The sequence below is a fragment of the Lutra lutra genome, chromosome 9 (genome assembly GCF_902655055.1).
Source record: "Lutra lutra chromosome 9, mLutLut1.2, whole genome shotgun sequence".
Lineage (NCBI taxonomy): Eukaryota > Metazoa > Chordata > Mammalia > Carnivora > Mustelidae > Lutra > Lutra lutra.
Window position 1 is genome coordinate 61,575,262 of NC_062286.1, and position 21,446 is coordinate 61,596,707.

Consider the following 21,446-nt stretch of genomic DNA (forward strand, 5'->3'; position numbering starts at 1 on the left):
TTTGATGAGAATAATTTAAAGCTTTAATTGTGATCCTGCCAGTGGAAGCTCAGGAATAGATTTAGGTTTAGTACGTTTGATTTAACACATGTTTTGACCTGTATTAGGACAGTTTTTTGGTTATTTGGAAATGTGAAAGTTTTATATGATGCTCTCAGTCATTTGTTTTCAAACTTTATTTCTGCAATATGACTTAAATAAAGCATTTAACAGCAGTGAATGACCGGTTTCTTTGGCAAAACTTTTTTCAGGTGAAAGTATCCAGCTTTCTGATTATAAAAGTAACAATTTCAGTGTGACTAAAAATGACAAAATATACAAATATAGACCTTGAACCTGTCTTCTTTCTCCATCTCAAAAAAAACATAGTTAGGAAATTAGTTCAGATTATTTCTGGACACATAAAAAGTAATGAAAATCAGATCGTGTTCATAAATCCTGATTTTTAAAAATGTAAAAATTCTTTTTCTATGCCTATATACATGTGGGCCCACCTTAGTTTTTAAAAGAATAACTTACCATAAAAATCAGTTGCTTAAAGTATATAATTTAATTATTTTTAGTCAATGTACAGAGTTACATAACCGTTACCACATTCCACTTATAGAACCATTCAGTCATCTCAAAAAGATCCTTCATGGCATTTCACCCTTTTTTTTTTTTTTTTAAGATTTTATTTATTTATTTCACAGAGAGAGATGAGAGGCAGGCAAAAAGAGAGATAGAGGAGGAAGCACGTTCTCCGCTGAGCGGAGATCCCGATGCGGGACTCGATCCCAGGACCCTGAGATCATGACCTGAGCCGAAGGCAGAGGCTTAACCCACTGAGCCACCCAGGTGCCCCATTTCACCCTATTTTTGAAAGCTTCTTAAGATACTGGATGGTTGGGGCACCTGGGTGGCTCAGTGGGTTAAGGCCTCTCTGCCTTTGGCTCAGGTCATGATCCCAGTCCTGGGATCGAGCCCCACATCAGGCTCTCTGCTTAGCAAGAAGCCTGCTTCCCCCCTCTCTCTGCCTGTTTCTCTGCCTACTTGTGATCTCTGTCTGTCAAATAAATAAATAAAATTAAAAAAAAAAGATACTGGATGGTTATGCTGTAATTTAATTATGCATCCAATGAATGGGTATTTGTTTCTAACTTTGAGATATTATAATTTCAGGGAGCATCATTAAACATTTTCCAGCACTACCTTTGTTAGTTGTTGGGATAAATAACCAGAAGATGGGTCAAAGGGAATGTGCGTTTTAAATGTTGATAGATACTGCCAAGTTGTCCTCAAACAGGGTCATTATCAGTTTCTGTTCTTACCAGCAATGGATGAATATGCTTTAAAGTAGTTTAAATCATATGTATACAAAGCACATTGGGTACTTAGGAGTGTACATCTGGGGAATTCCAGAGCATAGTTTTAGAACCACTTAACTAAGTTATAATCTATTTTTGTAACAGTTATCCCAGTTATTTATAGAAACATTATTGTTTAAAAAGGCAAAATAATACATAGTACATGGCTTAGAAAGATTTCTTTAGAGAGGCTTGAAATATATTTTAGAACTGAGCCTTACTAGTTTCAGTTAGGAATAACGTTATTCATGATGAGAAACATTTGCAAAACTTAATTTCAGGTTTTATAAACTCAGTCTTTAGAATATTGTATTTTTATTATAGTTGACACAGAAAATTGTATTTTTTTTTAAGAGATTATTATTTTGTAGGGTAACCTAATTGTGTGGTTTTTTTTTTTTTTGTAAATCAGGATATATCAACCCAAGAAAGCAACATACTAGGGGCATTCTGTGATATGAATGTAAGTATTTATGTTTTTCTTATTCTCAGGTTTATGGAAAATTTGCTTTTTTGTTCATATAGGTCTTTGAGTTTATTTTTATGTCTCATTGGTATCTTTTCCATGTTAATGAAAATTATTCTTGATGAGTTTTAAACAATATTTTTTTTCCTCAGGATGTAGAAGTACCGTTGCATTTGCTTCGTTATGTATGTTTGTTTTGTGGGAAAAATGGTCTTTCTCTCATGAAGGATTGCTTTGAATATGGAACTCCTGAAACATTGCCATTTCTTATAGCACATGCATTTATTACAGTTGTATCTAATGTAAGTATTGTTTGGAATTGGTTTTAATCTTGGGAATCATGTCTAAGATTTTAATAACATGAATTTTATGTCCAAGAAAGATAGGTTTTGAGTCATTTGGTGCATGTACAATAATTTTTTTCTGAATTATATTTTGAAAAAATTGAGTATAGAAGTCTTTTTAAAAAGGTCTTGTAATAAAAATGAAATTTGTATACTTTTTTTTGAACTTATATAAGTTAATGAATTTAAGTTAAATAAGTAAATTTAGCCATTTACTACCTCTCTTTAAAATATATGATAGGGGGCGCCTGGGTGGCTCAGTGGGTTAAGCCGCTGCCTTCAGCTCAGGTCATGATCTCAGGGTCCTGGGATCGAGGCCCACATCGGGCTCTCTGCTCAGCAGGGAGCCTGCTTCCCTCTCTCTCTCTCTGCCTGCCTCTCCGTCTACTTGTGATCTCTCTCTGTCAAATAAATAAATAAAATCTTTAAAAAAATAAATAAATAAAATATATGATAGGTAGCTGTTCACAGAAGTCCTACTTTGATTTTAATTTTCCTTGTCTGGGAAATTTTTGGCTTTTTAGATTTTTAGTTACTTAAAAAGACGGTTAGCTTAGGGTACTACTATAGTGTGCCAAACTTTCCTCTGTAAGACCTCATAACATTTTTTGGCATTTGTAAAGAGATTAATGATTTTATATGTTGTGAATGTCCATTACTGTGAAGCATAATAGATACGGAAGCAGAGATACTTTTTTCCCCCCTTGGGCTTCTCAGAGACTGAGATTTTTACGAAATGATGGTTTGTGGCAACCTGTGCTTTCCAACAGCATTTGTTCCCATTGTGTCTGTGTCATTTTGGTAATTCTTGGAACATTTCCAACTTTTTCATTATTCTTATATCTATTATGGTGATCAGTGATTAGAACTACTTGAAAGCTCATGCAATGGTTAGCATTTTTTAACAATAAAGAATTTTAATTCAGATTTGTACATTATTTTTAGACCTGCTACTTCACATTTAATAGACTACAGTATGGTATAAACACAACTTTTATGTGCACTAGGAAACCAAAAAATTAATTTGACTTGCTTTATTGTGATACTAGCTTTATTGTGGTGGTCAGAACTGAACCTGCAGTATCTCCGAGGTATGACTGTAATGAAATTGAGCACTGTTTCATAGGCATATTCACTATTTGGTTATTTTATTGAGAAGTACCTGTTCAGGTCTTTTACCTGTTACAAAAAATCACATTGTCTCCTTTTTCCTTACAGATGGGTGCAGATTTCTTACATGTTTTATATACAGATCTTTTGTCTGACACACACATATTGCTAGTCTCTGCTTTCACACTGTGGTTTGCTTTTCATTCTTCTGTTAAGAGCTATTATTACTCTTTAATCTTAATGATTTGTCATTTATCAGAGAAGTTTTTTGCTAAGGTTATGTTTTCATTTGTGGATGAAGTCTTTCTTATCCTAAGATCTTATCTTAAGATCATGAAGTTATTTTCCTGTGTTCTAGAAGTTTTATTGTTTCACATTTTGATTACAGCTCAGTCAGAACTGATTTTTGTGTATGGTGTAAGTGATGGATCAAGATTAATTTTCCTTTTTTTAAAAAGATTTATTAATTTATTTTAGAGAGAGCATGAGCAGGAGGGGCAGAAGGAGAGGGACAAAGTATCTTAAGCAGACCCTCTGCTGAGCATGGAGCCTGATGTGGGCTCAATCTCAAGACCCTGAGGTCACGACCTGAGTCAAAAGCAAGAATGTCACCTAGGAGCCCCTAATTTTCTTTTTCTTAGAAACAAGCATTGGTCCTAACACTTTAGCAAAGACAGGCCTTCCTTCATTTCCCAGTACCATTTTGTTATAAATTAGATGTCTTTGTATGTCCATGGGTCTGGGATCTCTAGTATATTACATTGTCTCTGCCCAATAATTAGCTATTTGTACATCGTAATTTTTGGAGACAGCAAGACTTGCTGTCTGGGAAAACAAGTTCTACCTTCCTTTCATTCTTCTACTTTTTTTAAAGATATAATTGACATATAATGTTACATTGAGGTATAGAATGTAACAAATCAGTATTAGTGTATATTGTGAAATGTTTGTCACAATAAATCTAATTAACATTCATCTCCATTTATAGTTAACAAAATTCTTTTTTCTTGTCATGAGAACTTCTAAGGATTATTCTTAGCAACTTTCAATTATGCTATACAGTATTGCTAATTATAGGCAAGATGCTGTCTGTGCATTACCTCATCATACCCTGTCATTTTTATTTTTATTTTTTTTAAGATTTTATTTTTTTATTCGACAGATCACAACTAGGGAGAGAGACAAGCAGAGAGAGAGTGGGGGAAGCAGGCTCCCCCCTGCCCCGAGCAGGGAGCCTGATGCCAGGCTCCATCCCAAGACTCTGGAATCATGACCTGAGCCAAAGGCAGAGGCTTTAACCCACTGAGCCACCCAGGCGCCCCACCCTGTCATTTTTATTTTTATTTTTTTTTAAAGTTTTTATTTATTTATTTGACAGAGATCACAAGTAGGCAGAGTAGGGGGGGAGGCAGGCTCCCTGCTGAGCAGAGAGCCCCATGCGGGGCTCGATCCCAAGACCCTAGGATCGTGACCTGAGCTGAAGACAGAGGCTTTTACCCACTGAGCCACCCAGGTGCTCCATCACTCTGTCATTTTTAAAGTGTTTTTTTCTCCTCATGGATCTTTCTATTTAGAATCAACACCTGATTTCTACATATAAACCTTTTGGGTTACCATGATTCTGTAGATCAGTTTGGGGAGAATGGTCATCTCTTCAGTATTGAGTCTCCTTATCTGTAACCATGGTAAATGTGTTTTTATTTACATGTCCTTAAATTTCTCTCCTATTTTTCTGTTTCTGTATAGGTGTTTATATGTCTTTTGTTTCTTAACAATTTTTATTTTTATTTATTTTTTTCTTTGAAGTAGTGGGCTCCATGCCCAGTGTGGGGCTCAGACTCATGACCTTGAGATCACAAGTCTCATGCTCTACAGACTGAGCCAGCTAGGCACCCCCAATTATAATTTTTTTTATCATTTTATTTTATTTCATCATGACAAATTCCCATCCTCTATATCTTTCATCTCCTCACTCTCATCCCTTCTGATAAACATAAATTCTCTATAGTTGAGAGTCTCTGGTTTTGTCTCCCCCCCCTTTTGCTCATTTGTTTTGTTTTTTAAATTCCACAAATGAGTGAGATCATATGGTATTTGTCTTTCTCTGATTTATTTAGTTCAGCATTATACTCTGTAGCTCTATCGGTGTCATTGAAAATGGCAAAATTTCATTCTTTTTTATGGTTAAGTAATATTTCATTCTGTATGTGCCACATCTTTATCCATTCATTTGTCAGTGGGCACTTTGGCCGTTTCCATAGTTTGGCTATTGTAAGTAATGCTGCAAATAAACATAGGGGTGCAGGGTTGCTGGGGGAGGGGGAAGGGGGAAGGTGGAAGGTGGCGGGGTTATGGACATTGGGGGAGGTATGTGCTATGGTGAGTGCTATGAAGTGTGTAAACCTGGTGATTCACAGACCTGTACCCCTGGGGCTAATAATATATTATATGGTAATAAAAAAATTAAAAAATAATAAACACATGGGGGTGCATATATTCTTCTGAATTAGTGTTTTCATTTTTTGGGTAAATAGCCAGTTGTGTGATTACAAGGGTAGTTTCTAGTGTGATCCTGGGGTAGTTCTTTTTTAATCTGTTGGGGAACCTCCATACTTTCTTCACAGTAGCGGTACCAGTTTGCATTCCTGCCAGCAGTTGCATCCTCACCAGCAATTGTTGTTTCTTATGTTTTTGATTTTGGCCATTTTGACAGGTGTGAGAGATATCCCGTTATAGTTTTGATTTGTTTTCCTGATGGTGGGTGATGTTGAGCTTTTTTTCATGTGTCTATTGTCCATCTATATGTCCTCTTTGGAGAAGTGTCTGTTCATATCTTCTGCCCATTTTTAATTGGATTATTTTTTTGTGTATGTGTGTTGAATTGTATAAATTCTTTATATATTTTGGATATTAACCCTTTATCAGATATTTCACTTGCAATCCTCTTCTTCCATTTGGTAGGTTGCCTTTTTTAGTTTTGTTGGTTGTTTCCTTTGTTGTGCAGAGACTTTATTTTTATGTAGTCCCAATAGTTCATTTTTGCTTTGGTTTCCTTTGCCTTAGGAAATACATATAGAAAAATGTTGCTGTGGCTGATGTCAGAGAAATTACTGCCTGTGTGCTTTTCTAGGATTTTTATGGTTTTCAGGTCTTACATTTAGGTTTTTAATCCACTTTGAATTTATTTTTGTGTGTGGTCTAAGAAAGTGGTCCAGTTTCATTCTTTTGCATGTAGCTGTCCAGTTTTCCTAACACCATTTGTTGAAGAGTCTGTCTTTTCCCCCATTGTATCTTCTTTTCTTCTTTGTGGAAGATAATGGACACTATAATTCTGGACTTCTGTTCTTTTTTTTTTTTTTAATAAGTTTTTTTAAAAAAGATTTATTTATTTATTTGACAGATCACAAGTAGGCAGAAAGGCAGGCAGAGAGAGAGAGAGGAGGAAGCAGGCTCCCCACCGAGCAGAGAGCCTGATGTGGGGCTCGATCCCAGGACCCTGGGATCATGACCTGAGCTGAAGGCAGAGGCTTTAACCCACTGAGCCACCCAGGTGCCCCTGGACTTCTGTTCTATTCCATGACTTACTTATCTGTTTTTATGTCTGTGCCATACTGTTTTTTTTTGTTGTTGTTTGTTTGTTTGTTTTGTTTTTTAAGATTTTATTTATTTATTTTAGAGTACACGAGCAAGGGAGGGACAAAGGGAGAGGGAGGCAGAGAATTCCAGGCAGACTGCACGGAGCGCAGAGCCTGATGTAGGCCCAGTCTCACTCCTGAGGTCATCACCCACATGGAAATCAAGCAGATGCTCAATGAACTGAGCCACCAGGTGCCCCCAGTATCATACTATTTTGATTACTACTGGTTGGTAATACAGTTTAAAGTTGTATTACCTGCAATTGTTTTACTTCCAGATTTGTTTTTCTTTTTCAAGATTGCTTTGGCTGTATGAGGTCTTCTGTGGTTCCATACACATTTTAGGATTGTTTGTTCTAGTTCCATGAAAAATGCTGTTGGTGTTTGTGTAGGGTTTGTGTTAAATCTGTAGATTGCTCTGGGTAGTATGGACATTTTAACAATACTTGTTCTTCAAACCCATGAGTGTGGCATGTCTTTCTGTTTCTTTGCATTGTTTTGAATTTCTTTCATGAGTGTTTTATAGAGTATAGGTCTTTCATCTTCTTGGTTAAGAAGTATTTATTTTTGGTGCAATTGTACATGGGGTTGTTTTCTTGATTTCAATATCTGCTGATTCATTATTAGTGTATAGAAATGCAGTGGATTTCTGTATATTGATTTTATGTCTTTTGAATTTACTGGATTCATTTATCAGTTCTAGTTTTTTGGTGGAGCCTTTAGGGTACTGTATATGTGGCATCATGTCATCTGCAAATAGTGAAAATTTCATTTCCTCCTTACCAATTTCTATTTTTTTTTTTTTCCCTTTTCTTGTCTGACTGCTGTGGCTAGGACTTTTTACAAAATGAGTAAAAGTGGTAAGAGTTAACTTCCGTGTCTTGTTCCTGACCTTAGGGGAAAAGCTCTCAAGTTTTTCACCACTCAGTCTGATGTTGGCTGTGGGTTTTTCATATAAGGCCTTTATTATGTTGAGATATGTTCTGTGTAGACCTTCTTTGGTGAGGGTTTTTACCATGAATGGATGTTGTACTTTGTCACATGCTTTTTTCTGCATTACTGAGATGATAATACGGTTTTTTTCCTTTCTCTTATGGATGTGATGAGTCATGCTGATTGACAAATATTGAGCCATCTTGGATCCTGGGAATAAATGCCACTTGATTGGTGTTGTATGATTTTTTTTTTTTTTACTATTTTGTTGAATTTGGTTTGCTAATAATACTGTTGGGGATATTTGCATCCATATTTATAAGAACTGTTGGCCTTTAGTTCTTTTTTTGTGGTGTCTTTATGAGTTTTATTTTTTTAAAGATTTTATTTATTTATGTATTTGACAGAGATCACAAGTAGGCAGACAGGCAGGCAGAGAGAGAGGAAGGGAAGCAGGCTCCCTGCCAAGCAGAGAGCCCAATGCGGGGCTCGATCCCAGGACCCTGGGATTATGACCTGAGCCTAAGGCAGAAGCTTTAACCCACTGAGCCACCCAGGCACCCCTTTTATCAGGTTTTTATCTCAAGGTGATACCGGTCTCCTAGAATGAATTTAGAAGTTTTCATTCCTCTTCTGTTTTGTGGAATAGTTTAAGAAGAATAGGTATTAATTCTTTAAATGGTTGGAAATATCTGTGAAGCCATCTCATCATGGAATTGTGTTTTTTTACAGATTCAATTTCGTTGTTGGTAATTAGTCTATTCAAATTTTCTATTTTTTTCTGCTTTAGTTTTGGTAGGTTATATGTTTCTAGGAATTTATGCATTTGTTCACAGTTGTTCAGTTTGTTGGCATATAGGTTTTCATAATATTCTGTTAAAATTGTATTTCTGTGGTGTTGGCTGTTATTTCTTCTCTTTCATTAGTAATTTTGTTTCTTTAGGTCCTCTCTCTTTTTTAGGAGTCATTGTAGAGGTTTATCACTTTTGTTTACCTTCTAAAAGAGCCAGCTTCTGGTTTCCTCTGTTTTGTTGTTTCTTTTTAGCTTGCATATCATTTATTTCTGATCTTTTTTATTTCTTTTCCTGGTTTTGGGTTTTGTTTTTTCTTTATCTAGCTCCCTTAGGTGTAAAGTTACGTTGTTTGAGATTGTTCAGACTTCTTGAGGTAGGTATATATTGCTCTACACTTTCCTCTTTAAGATTTTTAATAAAAAATTTTATTTTTTAAAAACTATTATTATTTTTTTAAAGATCTTAATTTTTTCAGAGAGAGTGAGAAAGGGAGTATGAGCTGGGGGAGGAGCAGAGGGAGAGAGAGAAGCAGATTCCCTGCTGAGCCGGGAGCCCAATGTGGGGCTTGATCCCAGGACCCTGGGATCATGACCCGAGCTGAAGGCAGATGCTTAACTGACTGAGCCATCCAGGTGCCCTGTAAGCTTTTATTTTTAAGTAATCACTATATTCAAAATGGGGTTTGAACCCACACCCTGAAATTAATAGTTGTATGCTGCACTGACTGAACCAGCCAGGTGCCTGTATACATGCCTCTCTTAGAACCACTTTTGCTGTACCCTAAAGATTTTGGACTATTGTGTTTTCATTTTCATTTGTTTCTGTGTATTTTTTTTCTCTGATTTTTTTTCATTGATTGTTTTAAAGATTTCATTTATTTATTGACACAGAGCGAGAGTGAATGAGCGCACACAAGCAGAGGTAGTGGGAGCGGGAGAACAGGCTTCCTTTGGAGCAGGGAGCCCAACACGGGGCTTGATCCCAGGATCCCAGAATCATGACATGAGCCAAAGGCGGACGCTTAACCCACTGAGCCACCCAGGCACTCCTGTTCGTTATTTAGTAGCATGTTATTTAACCTTCATGTATTTGTGTCCTTTCCAGAGTTTTTCCTGTGGTTGATTTCTAGTTTCATAGCAATGTGGTTAGAAAAGATGCATAGTATGACTTTGATTGTTTTTAATTTTTTGAGATTTGGTTTTTGGCCTAGTATGTGTTTTAGAGAATGTTCGTGTGCACTTGTAAAGAATGTGCATTCTGTTTTAGGATAGGATGTTCTGAAAATGTCTGTTAAATCCATGTCCAATGTGTCATTCAAAGCCACTGTATGATTGTTGATTTTCTGTTTGGATGTAAGTGGAGTGTTAAAGTCCTCTACTACTATTAAATTACTACTGATGGGTGTTCTTTCATTGTTTGTTGGCTTTAGTGATATAGCTGGATTCCTTTCACTTTATTGTTTGCATATTACTGGTTTTCGATTTGTGGTTGCCCTTTGGTTTGTATATAACACCTTCTGCATGTAGCAGTCTGTATCAAGTTGGTGGTCACTTAAGTTTTTTTAAAAGATTTATTTATTTTAGTGAGCTAGAGCACTGAGTGGGGAAGGGGCATAGGGAGAGAATCCTCAAGCAGACTCCCCACTGAGTGATGGGCTTGATTCCACAACCCATGAGATCACAACCTGAGTTGACACCAAGAGTCAGACAGCCAACCGAATGAGCCACCCAGGTGCCCCTTAAGTTTATTTTAATGGTTGTATTTTTTTAAATTTTAGTTTCCATTATAGTTAACATATAATGTTACTAGTTTCTGCTTAAGTTTAAATCTCTTCTTTACCCTTCTGTCAACGTTTTAGGTATATGGTGTCATGTTTTTGAGGTATATAACATTGTCCTTGGACTAGTCCATATGTTTTGCTATGCTTACCATAAGTGTAGCTACCGTCTATCGCCATGCTACAACCCCAATATAATATGATTGACTATTTTCCCTATGCTGTATCTTTTATCCTTGTGACTTACTCATTCCATAAATGAAAGCCTATATTTACGACTCCTCTTACCCTATTTTGTCCATCACCCTACTTCCCTCCCCTTTGGCAACCACCAGTACTCTGTATTTATGGGTCTGTTTCTGCTTTTCATTAGCTTTGATATTTATTGTTTTATTATTAGCATTATTAGTTTTGATATTCATTGTTTTGATATATTTTTTTAAGATTTTATTTTTTTATTTGACAGAGAGATCACAAGTAGGCAGAAAGAGGCAGGCAGAGAGAGAGAGGAGGAAGCAGGCTCCCTACTGAGCAGAGAGCCCAAAGCAGGGCTCGATCTCAGGACCCTGAGATTGTGACTTGAGCCGAAGGCAGAGGCTTAACCCACTGAGCCACCCAGGTGCCCCTGTTTTGATATGTAGATTCCATGTGTAAGTGAAATCATGAGGTATTTTTCTTCCTCTGTCTTATGTCACTTAGGATAATACTCTGTAGGTCCATTCATGTTACTGCTTTTGGGAAGATAACATTCTTTCTTATGGCTGAGTAATATTTTATTGTGTATGCATGCATATGTGTGTAGAATTAATTTTTTGAGGAACCTCCATACTGCTTTCCACAGTGGCTGCACAGATTAAAGTCCCACCATCATTTTTCCCACCCTCACCAACACTTAATTGATCTTTTTGATTCTCACCATTCTGACAAGTATAAGGTTGATAACTCATAGTGGTTTTGATTTGCATTTCCCTGATGAGTAATGATGTTGAGCATCATTAGTAATGTCTGTCTGGGCCCTCTGCCCATTTTTAATCAGATTGTTTTTTGTGTTGTATAAGTTCTTTATAAATTTTGGATATTAACAAATATCAGGTATGCCATTTGCAAATATCTTTTTCTATTTAGTAGGTTGTCTTTTAGTTTTGTTGGTGTCCTTTGCTATGTAAAAGCTTCTTATTTTAGTGTAATCAGAATAGTTTATTTTTGCTTTTTTTTTTTTTTTTTTTTTTTTTTTTGCCTAAGGAAACATATCTAGAAAAATATTGCTGAGGTTGATGTTCAAGGGATTACTGCCTATGTTTTTTTGAGAAGTTTTAGATCTCACATTTAGTTCTTTAATCCATTATGAATTTGTTTTTGTGTATGGTGTGAGAAAGTGGCCCATTGTCATTCTTCTGCATGTGGCTGTCCAGTTGTCACAACACTGTTTATTGATGAGACTTGTTTTTTACTCATTGTATGTTCTTGCTGCTTTTATTGTGGATTAATTGACCATATATTCATGGGTTCAATTCTGGATTCTCTCTTGTCTTCCATTGATCTATGTGTTTGTTTTTGTGCCAGTATTACACTGTTTTGATTACTAGAGCTTTGTAATAGAACTTTAAGTTTGGAATTGTGATGCCTCCTGCTTTCCTTTTATTTTTAAAGATTTTTCTGGCTATTTGGTGTGTTTTGTGGTTCCGTACAAATTTTAGAATTATTTCTTCTGGTTCTGTGAAAAATGCTGTTGGTATTTGGATAGGGATTGAATTGGATTTGTAGATTGCTTATGACCATTTCGTTGGTATTAATTCCGTCTTCCAATACATGAATGTAGAATCTTTTTTATTTGTGTCATTTTCAGTTTCTTTCATCAGTGTTTCATTGTTTTCAGAGTATAGGTCTTTCACTTCCTTGGTTACGGTTATTCCTAGATATTTATTATTTTTGATGCAATTATAAGTGGCTTTTTAATAAAATTTATTTTTCTGCTGCTTTGTTAAGTGATACTGGTTTTAATGCTTCATTTTTAAAGATTTTATTTATTTGTCCATATGACAGAGAGAGATCACAAGTAGGCAGAGAGGCAGGCATAGGGGGAGGGGGAAGTAGGCTGTCTGCTGAGCAGAGAGCCCAATGCGGGGCTCGATCCCAGGACTCTGAGATTATGACCTGAGCCGAAGGTAGAGGCTTAACCCACTGAGCCACCCAGGCGCCCAGTGCTTCTTTTTTAGTGTAACGACTTAGTTTTTTTTGTACTGTTTAGGACCTTCTGATCAATATGAATTAAAGGCGTTCTTGTTTTATTCTGAATCTTAGAAGGAGAAGTTTTAACATTAGACCATTAGTATAGTGTTTGCTATAAAACTTAAATAGGTATTTTTGATTAGAGTGGAGCCATACATTTTTTATTTCCAAATTTGTTTCTGTGTCCTTGCCTTTGGTAAGACTTAGTATTATAACTTGTTATTTGATAATTTGCATAGGATCTTTGTTCTTCCTGATACTTAAGCCATTATTTATGAGACTAAAACTATAAAGTAAGCATATTTTGAAAAAATTATAATTCTTAGGTTAGTACTTACATTGAGTTTAATTCAGTAAATTGTTGATACTGTAATCTATAAAATATATTTCCTTTAGTTGGATATTGAAATGACTAGAAATCACAGGTAATTATGGTATTTTTTAGAAGGAAGAAAGATTTTTTATTAAAAACTAAGGTTATTTATTAAAAAGCTAATTTAGCGCTATGGTACTTGTGTTGCTTTCATAGGAAGAGGTGTAGAGTATCCTGCAGTAAGATGATATTACCAGGATAGGTAGATAGTACTCCCTTTTGAGCAAGAAGGTACCATTCGCTAGATTGATACTATGTATATTTCAAAATGTATATAGGTTACTCACCTGATTTGTGTATAATCCTGTTTTTTAGTTTATTCTTTTTAAAATATGTAAAAATGTATATAGTTTTAAAACCAACAAAATATTTAGTGTTCTTGTTTGTAGTTACAGTGATGTGTATTATGTGTATTTCACATAATCATTATACATTAATGTCATATTTGTTTCTTTATAGATTAGAATATGGCTACATATCCCTGCTGTCATGCAGCACATTATCCCTTTTAGGACCTATGTTATTAGGTAAGCTTATAAAATCTTTTCCTCTTGATTAACAATGTAGTACATTTAAATAGTTCTTAACATAGTGTAGAATTATGTTGTTAGAAAGTCCCTTGTACTGTACTCATATCCTCTAGAGAAAATTTTAATTGACAGTTTGATGTATAATATTTTTAATGCTCACGTAGGCTCATATTTAATGTTTACTTTTAAGCAATTTATTTTGGACCTTTTTTTCTTAAAATTTTTTTTTTTTTAAAGTAATACTTACACCCAGCATGGGGCTCAAACTCAAAACCACTACCTAGATCAAGAGTTGTATGTTCCAGCAACTGAACCAGCCAGATTCTTCTGGACCTTATTTTTCCTTTTACATGAATGTATAAAGAGGTTCACAGTGTTTACATGGTAGTCCACCTTATGCAGTCAACAAAGATACACAAGGATATTATGTTCTAGGCATTGGGGATATAGCAGAGAAGAAAAGATTGTGCAGACTCTGTATAGGAATATAGGATGTAAGCTTTAAAGTTGGAAAGAATAGGACATTAAAGTAGAAGCAGACTGTTGTGTAATATAACGTGTAGGGAGGAATAATTATGATATGAGGTTGGATAAGCAAGGGCAGGTTATTTTGGTTGTTAAAGCCATTATAAAGAGTTTGGATTTAATTTTAGCAAAGGGATTCTATTCAGTGCTTTTCAGCAGGTGAGTCATGATGATTTAGCAGATGCCTTCGGCTTTTAAATGTATCATAAATTGTAGGGTTGTCAGAGTAGAAGCTGGGAGACCAGTTGAAAGGTTAGCGTAGTAGTCCTGGAAAGGAATGATGGTATGATGGTTACTGGTGCAAGGATTGCTTATGGTGATTTTGAAAGTTGAATTGATGTAAGTGAAAATAAAGTGAATAGGATTGGTGATTCTGGGATTTAAAGGGGCTGGGCATCACTTAAGCGCCCCACCTCAATTTCTCTTTTGTGCTGTATCATTAATGGAGATGTGAAAGACTGGGAGAACTTTGAGACTTAATTTTGCGATGCCTGTGGAACATTTAAGTGGCACTGGTGAATTGGGAGTATAAGCATATAATTAAGAACAGTACCATTAATTGAGTTATCAGTATAAGGACAGCAGTTATTAAACACTTCATGGAAGTGAATGAGAGATTATCTGGGTAGAGAATCTAGAAAGTGAATAGAAGTGTGTTGAGGATGGAACCTTTGTATGAGTTTGCTTTTGCTGAGTAAGAAAACCACCCCCAAATCTTAGTGACTTAAAATAACAGCCATTTATTATTTCTCACAGTTCTTGGGCTAACTAGTTCTTTTGTTTTGGGCTGACGTGGCTGGAGTTGCATGCTCTAAAGATAGCACCTCACTCATGTATCCTCTGGTTGACAGGTTGAGTGTTACTGGAAGTGGAGGCGAGTTCCTGTTCATCTTACAGTTGTCTAGTTGTTAGTGGGGGCATCAGCCATGTCTCCCTCATCCAGCAGCCTAACCTGGGTTCCTTTTCTTGGTGATGGAAGAGTTCCCATCAAGAAAGGGCAAGCTCAAAGGCATTTTAAACTTCTGTTTCTGTCACATCTCTTATTGTTCCATTGGTTAAATCAGCTTTTGTGGTAAAGCTCAGAATCAGGGAGTAGAGAAATAGATGACACCTCTTGATGGGAAGAGTGGCGAAGTTGTATTGCAAAGACCTATGTAAAGTGATAGGAGTAGTTTGGGGCTGTTTTGCAATCCATTAACAAACCTCAAGGATGTTGAAAGGTTGGGTAGAGGAGGAGGAACTAACCAAATAGAACAGGCAGGACCTGAGGAAAACCAGTGGTTTGTGATATCCGAAGCCAAATAAAAAAATTTTTAAAAAATATACACATTTAAAGAGGTTTGCTTGTGTGGGGGGTAGATGTACTGTTACATATGAAAGTAGCAGGAGCTGTGTACATGACAGGTATGAGAATAAAAAGCTTCAGTGGAGGTGCAGAGTCCAGTGTTAAATGACTTGGCTCTTGGCAGTTTCTGCTTCAAGTTGGACTCAGCAAAGGACATAGTGCCTCAGGTCACAATATTTGAAGCATCACTTAGGAATAATTTAAATTGGGAATGTTAATCCTAGGATGTCAGGTTCTACTTTACTAAACATTTTGGAGGTATGGAGCAAATGAATATTATTGAATTATTGAAGAGGTTTTAGGAGTATTTTGCAAATTTTTATATATGTTTTATTTCTGAATCGTTTAAGGTATTTATGCAAGCTCTCTGATCAGGAGTTAAGACAGAGTGCGGCTCGAAACATGGCTGACTTAATGTGGAGCACAGTGAAAGAACCATTGGATACAACATTATGCTTTGATAAAGAAAGCCTCGATCTTGCATTTAAATACTTCATGTCACCGACTTTGACTATGAGATTGGCTGGACTAAGTCAGATAACGGTAGGCTATATTTATTTATTTTGAGTCATTTTTAAATTTGCCTTTCGCACTGTCATCTTCATCATCATCATCATCATCATAATACCTGCTATTTATGGAGCACTTATGTGAGACATTATGCTAAGTATTTTACATGTTTTACTTTGTATGGTCCTGATAATTTCAGTATTTTCCTTATTTTGTTTTTTAAAGATTTTTAAAAAATAATTTATTTTGAGAGAGAGACAGAAAGAGCACAAGTTGGGGGAGGGGCATAGGGAGAAGCAGGCTCCCCACTGAGCAGGAAGCCTGATGCTGGGTAGATCCGAGCACCCTGGGATCATGACCTGAGCTGAAGGCAGACACTTAACTAACCGAACCACCCAAAAGCCCCGCAAATAGTGTTTTAAATAGAAACATGTAGAGTAATACATATCTCATCTTGGGGATGAGATGGCGAGGAAGATGTGGTATCCATAAGTCTATATTCTTGCATAATAGCAGTTTGCTAGAGCTAAGAAGTTAGCTGAATCCTTTAGAATGGATATTCTTTTTCTGGTATACCAGGGTCTCCATGAACTTTACTCCTTTGTAGTGTAGTTATTCTTGGAGTAACTAGATTTTACCCAGGTATTAGACTTTGTAAATGTAGAAAATACTTGTTGACATTTTTTTGAAGTAAATCATAAATGAATTTATTGAAGATGCCTTTCCTTAAATTTTATTTCTGTAGTGTGACATACTACTTGCTTGCATTAGGTTTTTGTGTTTTTCCCTTATTTAGCTTTGTTTTCTTGTTTTTTCATATGTACTTAGTGGAATAAAGCATGAGGTATTACTGGTAGGATGAAATTATTTTATTTTAATATGATAAAAGAAATGACCAGACTAATTGGTGAGTATGTATGTGAATCTTTCTGTTTATGTTTTATAATTTTGATCTAGTTATTGATTTTATATATATCAAACCATGTTTCTTAATAGTTGGTAACATACCAGAAAAAACTAGTAAAAATACCTTTAATTTTTTTTCTCTAATTATAGAATCAACTTCACACCTTCAATGATGTATGCAATAATGAATCCTTGGTATCAGACACAGAAACGTAAGTAGGAATGTTTATTTATACATAAGTATATCATTTTATTGTGCAGCTGCTTATATGGTGTATATTTGTATATCATTTTATTGTGCAGCTGCTTATATGGTAAATAATAATTGTGACTATTAGGTTTGAAGTATTTACTAGAAATTCTTTGCCTTGTGGCTTCATTTGTATAGTTTTGAATAAGCTGTCAGAACAGTATGTTGAAACATTTGTTTTTTAAAAGTTATACCAACACATAGTATTAGTGTCACAAAATGCAGAAGGGTACTATTTATAAGGGAAAATTTAGTAGTAAAGAATATGGTATTGATAGTTTTCAGAAAGCACACTTGATGCCAATAATGTGAAGACCTTATTCAACACATTTTTGGGGGAAAAACCAAGTTAGTGATGTTCGTGTTTAGAAAGAAGTAGTTGTTATAGCTTAGGGCTTTTCAGTATCTTGGAAATATCTATTTATTCCAGTATTCCATTTAGGTGTTTGTCCAGTATAGAAATCCATTTTTAAATCTCATTTGGGTAGTAATAGCTTCTGCTTGGACAGAGTTGTATAGTTTTAAGGTGTTAGAAAATTCATAATTATATGAAAGAGTCATATTTTTGCTTTATTCTACCTTTTGTGCATTGATTTTAATTCTGTCCTGTGGAGTTAATCTCAGTTGAACCCAACCCTTTGTGAATGTGAAAGCCAAAGATGATATCTCTTTACTCTTTTGCATCTCCAAGCTAATGAGTTCTTATTCTTCCAATATATGTTACGGTATTTAGATATATTACCAGATCATTCTTTCATCTCTGGCAACATTCTTTATTCGTGATCCCCTTAAAATATGTTGCCTAGAGTTGGTCATAGCTTTATAAATTCTGGGTCATATTGGAGTACTATTTCCAGTAGTCAGGACATTACAGAGACTATATCCAGTATGTAAAACTACAGCTCTGGATTTCCCTTTTACTTCTTTAGTGCTGCCTCCTCCATAAGACTGCCTAAGAGAATGTTAAATTTGCCAGTACAGTAATAACCCCCCACCTCTGCCAATCAAAACAAAACAACCCTGGAATATCACTACAGTAACTTCACATGTCCAGGCTAGCTAGATCTTTATGTTGCTGAAACAGTGCATAGAGAGTAAGAAGGCATTCCATTGGGGGGAGAAAAAAACCATGGGGTGTCTGCATGGCTCAGTCTGTTAAGCATCTGCCTTTGGCTAGGTCAGTGATCTCAGGGTCCTGGGATTAGGTCCCTCATGCTCAGCAGGGAGTCCGCTTCACCCTCTGTCCCCCGCGCTCCCCCCGCTTGTGTGCATATTCTCTCTCTCTCTCTAAGATAAATAAAATCTTTTTTAAAAAAGTATAAGGAATGTGCATTCTAAAGACGTGATAAAGCGGGAGGAGAGTCCAAATTTTGAGAAACAGTGGATAGAGGTAGCTCAAATTGGGAAGAGGAGCATTCTTACAAGGTGAGAAAATTATTGTTGCAGCCTATGAATTGTCCCTCTCCTTTTTAGCAGTTTTATTAGGGTATGAGTACTGTACCTATCATAAAGTTTACCTGTTTTTATAGTGAATTTTAGGAAATTGACAGGGTTATATGAAAATCATCACAATCCAGTATGTATGTATGTATTTACTTATTTATTTGTTAGAGAGCGCCCACAAGCAGGGAGAATGGAAGGCAGAGAGAGAAGCAGGCTCTTCCCTGAGCAAGGAGCCTGATGGTGGGACTTGATCCCAGGACCCTAGGATCATGAGTTGAGCTGAAGGCATTCATTTGACTGAGCCACCCAGGAGTCCTGCGCAATCCAGTTTTAGAACATTTCCATCCCTTCAGAAAGATCCCCTTTGCCAATTTGTAGTCAGTTCCTAGTCTTACTCCCACAAATATACTTTCTCTCTATAGATTTACCCATTATGGACATTTCATATGGATGGAATTATGATAGTTATCTTTTTCATTTAGTTTCTTGCAGTTATTCTTTCATTATACTGTTTTTCTTGAGGCTCATTTATGCTGTGGAGTGAAGTAGTACTTCATTCCTTATTGCAAAATAGTATTACATTATGTAGGTACAACATTTTGTTTTTCCATTTACCAGTTCTTATCTATTTTGATTGTTTCCACTCTGGTTCATATGAATAATGCTCCTTTGTTTTATTATTTTAAGGATTTATTTATTTTAGAGCTTGTGGCCCCATGTAGCAGGGGAAGGGACAAAGGGAGAGGGAGAGAATCTCTGGCAGACTTCTCAATGAGCATAGAGCCTGAAGTGAGGGTTGATCTTTTGACCCTAAGATCATGACCTAAACCAAAATCAAGAGTCGGACACTTAACTGATGAGCACCTGGGAGTCCCCTGAATAATGGTCTTTTAAACATTTGCATACCTTTTTATGAAAACATGTTTTCATTTCTCTTGGTAAATAGGAGTGTAATGGCTGGTTTTTATGCTCATTTTGTGTCTCACTTAAAAAAAAATTATCAAAATGTTTTTTAGCATAGCTGCATCGTTTTACATTCCTACTAGTAATGTATGAGGGATCCAGTTTCTCCCCGTTCTCAGCAGCACTTGTTATTATCTGTGTTTTTGATTATAGCTATGCTAGTGGGTAGAAAGTAGTATTTCATTATGGCTTTAATTTGTATTTCCCTAATGAATGACGTTGAACATCTTTTTATATGGTTATATGCTGTTCTATTTTGTGTTTTGTTTTTTTTTTTTTTTTAAGTGAACTGCTTATGCACTTTTTTGCCCAGTTTTTAATTAATTGTCTTTTTTATGGACTCTAGTGTAAGATCTGTACTACAGAATGTTCATAGGTGCTTAAGAAGACCATTTAGCTTTCCTCCCATCTTTCTCTGCTGCCACAATGATTCACATGAATGTCCTGGCAGTTGCTCACAGCAGTATTAACAATGCTGAAAAGAGATGCAAATGCCAGGTTCTAATTAGGCCATGCTCCAAAGTCATCGTCTGGTTTCCTTCTTTCTTTCTTTCTTTCTTTTTTTTTTTTCATCTTCTGGTTTCTAACTGTGATGATGAAGCAGGTTTACATTGGTAAATTTTGAAATCACTGATAAGTACAGAGCTGGGAAAGTTGTTTTGAACCTCACAGGCAGGTTAAACAAATGTGGAGTAATCAGCTCCAGATTTGATATATAAGTCAGAGTTCTAGAAAAATGGCAGAATAATCTGCTTCCCACGAGTTTGGTTTCATTGTACTGACAACCTCAGCTGGCATCGTGGACTATGAAGAAGCAAGGTGAAAACACTGAGGAGGGAAAACCCTGGGGTTCTTTTTCTACAGATATAATACATATGTCAAAAAACATGCCTCTGTTGACTCTTGTGCTTCCAAAAAAAAAAAAAAAGTTGTTTATTTTTTTGCTATTATTTTATAGAGTGTTGTGTAAATATGTAATGAGTTTTTAGTATTGTTTGCCCTCTGTCCTCTTGTTTTTTCTGTCTAGTTCTGTTATTAAGAGTAGGTTATTGAAGTCTCCAATTCCATTTAATCCTCCTCATTTTATGGATTCCGTATTTGTGAATTTGCCTGTTTGCTGCAATTTATTTCTAATCCCCAAATCAATACTTGTGTTGCTTTCACGGTCATTTGTGGACACGCTCAGAACAGTAAAAAATTTGAGTCTTTAAATATGCACATTCCCAACTGAAGTAGAACAAGGTAATGCTCTACCTTCTTGTTTTAGTGCTGGTACAGTGGTGACCAGAAGATGGAAATGGTAGCAGGCAGTGTGCATTGTAGTGCAGGAAGCTCCAGTTCTGAGGCCATTTGAGTAGAAAATGAATTCTAACTCTAGGTTAGTGGAACAGCCTCAACCACGTCACCTAAATACTTCTGAACCTCAGTTTGTAAGACACAGAGAAAGGAAGATAAGTTGTTTTTTAATGTAGCAACTTTATTTTTTATATCCTATTTTTAAAAGACTTTATTTATTTGACAGAAAAAGAGAGCATGCACACAAGTAAGGGAGAGCCATTTAAGGGACACCTGAGTGACTCAGGAGGTTAAGTATCTACTTCAGCTCAGGTCATGATTCCAGAGTACTGGGATCAAGTCCCGCATTAGGTTCCTTGCTCAACAATGAGCCTGTTTCTCCCTCTGCCTGCTGCTCTCCCTGCTTGTGCACTCTCTCCCTCTCTAACAAATAAATTTTTTTTTAAAGCCATTTAAGTCTAAAGAGGGAGAAAAGCTATGAATTAGATACATGAGCCTCAAAAGGTAAAAGATTAAAATAAAACTATTGATGCCCCCCACATATGTGTTACCTCTAAAATAAATAAAGGGATGCTTGGGTGGCTCAGTTGGTTAGGCATCTGCCTTCAGCTCAGGTCATGGTCTCATAGTTCTGGGATCAAGTACCATATCGAGCTCCTTGCTCAGCAGGG

General features: G+C 36.0%; 1 protein-coding gene across 4 annotated transcripts in view; it reads left to right on the top strand.

The window, feature by feature from the left end:
* USP34 (ubiquitin specific peptidase 34) overlaps positions 1 to 21,446 on the top strand; it is a 242,333-nt gene that overhangs the window by 61,592 nt on the left and 159,295 nt on the right. For all 4 annotated transcript variants that reach the window (XM_047745811.1, XM_047745813.1, XM_047745812.1 and 1 more), the window contains 5 exons: positions 1,759 to 1,809; positions 1,965 to 2,114; positions 13,467 to 13,534; positions 15,758 to 15,950; positions 16,974 to 17,035. In XM_047745811.1, coding sequence (XP_047601767.1) covers positions 1,759 to 1,809; positions 1,965 to 2,114; positions 13,467 to 13,534; positions 15,758 to 15,950; positions 16,974 to 17,035 — 524 coding nt within the window. The remainder of the gene's footprint in view (positions 1 to 1,758; positions 1,810 to 1,964; positions 2,115 to 13,466; positions 13,535 to 15,757; positions 15,951 to 16,973; positions 17,036 to 21,446) is intronic.